General features: G+C 50.2%; 1 protein-coding gene across 3 annotated transcripts in view; it reads left to right on the forward strand.

Moving 5' to 3' along the window:
- Window positions 1–6: 6 nt before the first annotated feature.
- Window positions 7–5073, forward strand: part of LOC100742958 — a 13595-nt gene continuing 8528 nt past the window's right edge. For 2 of the 3 annotated variants that reach the window (XM_033323662.1, XM_033323663.1), the window contains exons 1-8: window positions 7–111; window positions 200–660; window positions 757–1455; window positions 1519–2002; window positions 2110–3026; window positions 3132–3301; window positions 3373–3581; window positions 4377–4453. In XM_033323662.1, the coding sequence (XP_033179553.1) occupies window positions 31–111; window positions 200–660; window positions 757–1455; window positions 1519–2002; window positions 2110–3026; window positions 3132–3301; window positions 3373–3581; window positions 4377–4453 (3098 nt within the window). In that variant the 5' untranslated portion in view covers window positions 7–30. The remainder of the gene's footprint in view (window positions 112–199; window positions 661–756; window positions 1456–1518; window positions 2003–2109; window positions 3027–3131; window positions 3302–3372; window positions 3582–4376; window positions 4454–5073) is intronic. The other variant, XM_033323664.1, reaches the window with a different exon arrangement.

Genomic DNA, 5073 nt, shown 5'->3' on the forward strand with positions numbered 1-5073 from the left:
GTCGAACCTTCCGTTTCTGGCTGTGTCGCGATGTTCTCCGCGGCAACCACGACGATGGACAAGTTGGGGAAAGACGCGGTTCGATGCAACGAGTACGGGAGGACGAGTAAGGTAGGTATCCGGATCGGGATCCGTTGTCGTTGGTCACGCAGGGCAGATTCAACGGAGAGGAACGGACTCGCGTCTTCGTCCTTTTTAGATATCGACTCGACGGACGTTGCAAAGTAACGCGGTACGCTTTGCCAAACAGATCGGCGATCGTCTTCCGCAAGAGGATCTATCGGTACAACGATCGGCGCTACCGAAGGAGAGGCGGACCGAGGAATCCTTCTCAGCGGAATCTTCGAGGAGCAATTTGACCGAGCCACCGCCGCCTTCCTCCATACCGCCGCCATTGCTCTCACCGACCGTTCAATCGCCGCGCGAACGCTCGCGAATCCGGACGAATCCGTGGCTGTCGGCCAACTCTTCCGGCTCCAGTACCACCACCACCGGCTTCAAATCGAGGTTGAATATCGACGATACCAGCAGCGGTTCTGGCCTGAAGCTCACGGAGTCGTCTGGAAGCGCNNNCGCGAGCGACGTAAACGCGAGCAGCGCGCGAGTAGCACGAGCCAGAAGAGAATCGAAACAGGAGAGTCTCAGCGCCGGAAGGAGTCCGTTAGTATATAGCAGAGTTTTCTTTGCCTCGGCGGAATTCCGCCGCCGAAACGGCACGATCGCCGATCTTTCTTCCAATCGAAATCTTTTTCGTAGGATAAATCAAAATTGGAGAATAGCATCTGGCATGGAGATTCGGCCAAAGATAGCTTTATCCGTGCAAAGACGCAACAGCAGCAGTAGCAGCAGCAGTAGCGGCAGTAGCACTAACGGCAGCAGCAGCAGCAGCAGCAGCAGCAGTGACGGCGGTAGCAACGTAAGCAGCGTTGCCGGTAGCAACGGCACCGGCGGTAGTAGCAGCAACGACAACGAGGACGGAAATAGGAACGGGAATGAGAAGGAAAATGAAAACGGAAACGGTAATAGAAAAGGTTCGTCCGCGTCGTCGATCACGCGAAGCGCCAGATCATCCGAAGACGATATCACCTTGAACGAGATGATGGGCAAATTCGACGAAAGTTACGTTTACGAGAAGGAGACGGACATTTTGTCGGACAGCGATCCGACCGATTGCGAGGACTACATCGAATCTCTGTCCGATCTGGACGCCGTTAGAGACGGTGCCGATGAAAACGATCCTCTCGGCAACGATGACTTCGACTATATCGACAACGGTTCGTTCCTCGATCTCGACAATCTCGATTGCACCGGACGTTTCACCAACACCGGACACTGTACCTATTTCGCGTTCGCCGGCGAACTCGCTCGACGGAGCAGCAGACTGCGAGAATCGTTGATGAAGCGAAGGAACAGGGACGACGCGGCGACGGCGGCCGCGGCCGCGATGCTTCAGAGGTATGTGCATACGCAAATTCTATTTCCTGTCGGCGATGAAACGCGTCGCGCCTCTGTTCGCAGAACGATCAGCGCGAAGAATACCGCGAAGAAGCAAACAGCGCGACACAAGAAGCAACCAACGGACGAGAAGCAGCAGCAGTCGAGCGAAAAACGGAAAAAGAGATGCTCGCAGCGCAGGAAACCGAATTTCGACAAACGCGATCCGAATACCAGCGTAATAGGAGGAGTCGTTGGTCGCAATAACGACCGTAACGGCGACGGCGACGGCGACGGCGACGGCGACGACGACGACAACAACGACGATGACGAAGAAACGGCGGCAAACTTGAACCGCGTGCTGGTCGAGAGAATGCTGCTTAAAAACTCGGGCTTCAATCAGGGTAGCAGAAGCGTCGGTGGTACACCGATTTGTTTGCGTCGCAAGAAACAAAATTGCGACGTGAACAAAAATTTGTCACCGCTCCGATCGACCGACGAACGATCGTCTGCCGGCGGCCGGCTCGTCACCGGTGATCTCGATGTCGTCAAGAGACGTTCCAATTCGGTACGCGCGCGCGCTCTAATTTCTACCTATCTACGTATATCGGCCTATGCTACGTATACCGATTATACCGATATATCGGTCCTCTTTTTTTTTCTTTCGATCTACAGGTGAGCTACGTGAACGGAAACCTCGTCAGGCGGCGGCTAACTACCACCGACAACAACACCTATATGGCAACGTTCGCCTCCGAGATCGCTCTGATCGAGGCCGATAAGGAAGCGGACAAAAAGTATCGAGAATTGATCCTCGAGGCAGAGAACATTCTGGTGAACATGCAAAAGAATCAGACCAGCCTACCCATCGTACCATCGCCCTCCCGAAAGTTTCACAACGGACTGACGAACAAACGGGTCGAACTCATCAAAAATACAGAACTGAATATCGAACTTGCCCTCTCCAAGAGTAGAAACTCGCAGCCGGAATTGCAGAGTGGCAGCATCAAGGATCTCGAGCATACCAGTCCCAAGAGGCAGCAGTTCGTTCAACCATGTTCCCCGATGCGACGATTCGTCGAGCGAAACGTTTCCCCACCGGTGCCCGGTGCCACGGCAGCCACGTACCAATCGACCTCGATCAAATGCACCATCGACTCCCCTCTCGTTTCGAGAAGAAAGGCGACGGCGACGATGAGCCAACGGCAGTCACCCGATAAAAGTATGCTTCGTTGCTCTCGGCCGAGAGTTTACGAGAATCAGGATCCCGACGACTACGATGGACGGCGAGTGAACGCGATGATGGCGTCCACGACCGATTCACCATCCACGGTGACAATGTTCGATTGCAACGGTATCGTCGGTTCGGATCAGTGCGCCACGCGCTCTCGAACTTGCCCTTACCTCGTCGACAGGCCTCGCTGCACCTTTTTATCGCACACAGATTCTTTCCCCGGAATAAGTCGAAGAGAACTTCGCACCTCGAGATCGTCGCTCGACGCCGTGACCAAGGAGGAGGGAGTAACGTCGAGTTCCTCGGACTCGGAGGACAGATGCGACGTCAGGAGGCGAGCACCTCTGATGACTTTCAGGTTAGCGTGTCGAACACGCCACATCCTTGACACCCACGTTCCCCCGTATCCGCCGATTTTGTCAGAGGCACCAGTTTCAAAGAACGCTCTTTTTTATCCTTGCAGGTCAGTCGATATGGGTCCCATAAAAGAAGGATCCTCCTATTGTCCGCAAAGCGAGCCGGTCAAAAGGAAAGTGTACGCAGGCAGTGCTACCTATGGCAGGATACAAAAAACTTTAGGGGAGCACGTCACGTTGAGAAATTCGGACGGGGATACCGCCACCGACGATACCGGTAAGCAGTCCATACGATAAGTCGTGACAAGTATAGACAACTATCTACTACGCCATCCTTGTCGTTCACAGATGATTCGAGGAGATCTCTGAAAGAGAAAGTGGCTAGGCTTCGGCAAGAACGATTGGCCGCAAACGCGTCCGTAAACGCTCAGGATTCGCAGATCTTCCAGCATCGATTGTCCCGACTGCGAAGGCAAATGCTGATGCAAACGATCGAGGGCCTGAAGCGAAGTCTCGAGGATCAGTCCGCGACTTTGAAGCAGACGTGTTTGGAACCGGTAATGACCGGTAATGATCGATTGCCCTGAACCGATCGCGAAATCGAAAAGAATCGACATCTTCTCGTAAAATTGGCTCGCGATCGGCGAATCCGGCCGGTCGTGTCGCTGTGGAACAATCACGACGACGACAACGACGACGGCGACGACGATTCGCGCATCGAAGATCATCGAGCGACGATCCGCGACCAACAACTTAGGCGCGGCGCACGGTTACGCTCTTCTTCGTGTAACGTTCTGCCGAATTATAACATGTGATGCCCACGAAACGCGTCGAGTCACCGTGAAACGACGATGATCGACGCGAACTAGCCGAATTTCTATCTATCTATTCGTTTAGAAGGGAATCGATCTATTTTTCTGCCTGTTTATACACGGTAAGGGAGTCAAAATTAAGAATATGAAATATTTTCTGGGCTATTGTTCTCGCGTTTTTTGCTCGACGCGTTAAAAATGATTACGCCGCCGCGACTGTACGTAATCCCTTCGAGTCGTTTCAGGAAGAATCGCATCCAGTGGGACAAAACCGAGAAACATCTTTTTCAATTTGCTGTTCTTACGATCGATTTGCTCTTATCGCGATTCGTTTTCTTTGTCTTTTATTTTTTTCTTTTTTTTTTTTTTCAATTTGTCTTTTAACTTAACGATCGCAAACGATTCGCGTACTTTCACGGGCCTATTCGTAGATTAATTCTCGCGTCGACAGCATGCGCCGGTATCCCAATTTTCTCGTACGTATACATATATTAAACTCGTAATGTTCCTATTTCTACTTCATACTTGCTACTTCCGAAGATAAACTGTCAAAGTCACAACGGACTAGGAGCAAAGTTGTCGTCGATTCCGTCGGTCGGTCGGAACAAACATTTCCCGTTAGTATACCAAAGATAATAATCTAGCACGGTAGTATAGAATCGTTTAGTTGATAATAGCATCATATGCTATATAGACGTTCATAATATTAGAAAGCTACTACTAGAACGTTTTCTTCTGAGTTTCGTAGAAAAATGATATTGATTCGCGTGGAGAAATCGTCGAGAGATCTTCCAAGATCGTCAGAATCGAATTCTTACCGTCGACGATCAGTTCGATTCGTTGCGTAAAATATAATTCTGTTTCGCTGGTTCGGCGCCGATGATATTCAACTCTGACGGTCTAATAGACGAAAAATACTTTCAGTCACGGTGATATTTTTGTGAGAATAGACTGATAGCGTTATCGACACATTATATCTTTAGACTTAAGCGTTCGATGACAATTATTTCTTTGTGATTTACATATACGTTTCGAGTTCTCTCTCGGTAAGAGACGACAGTTCGTAATACGCGCACAATATTTATGTTTGTGTTAGATGTGCTAGAGACCATAGTAAAAGATGTTAGAGAACAATAGTGGTAGCGAATACTAGTACGCTAGCTAGTTAGCCAGTTATCGACTATACAATGTCGTAATATCGTTTTTTTTTTTTTTTTTTTTTTTTTTTTTTTTTTTC

Source organism: Bombus impatiens, unplaced genomic scaffold (assembly GCF_000188095.3).
Source record: "Bombus impatiens unplaced genomic scaffold, BIMP_2.2 scf_1096, whole genome shotgun sequence".
Taxonomy (NCBI): domain Eukaryota; kingdom Metazoa; phylum Arthropoda; class Insecta; order Hymenoptera; family Apidae; genus Bombus; species Bombus impatiens.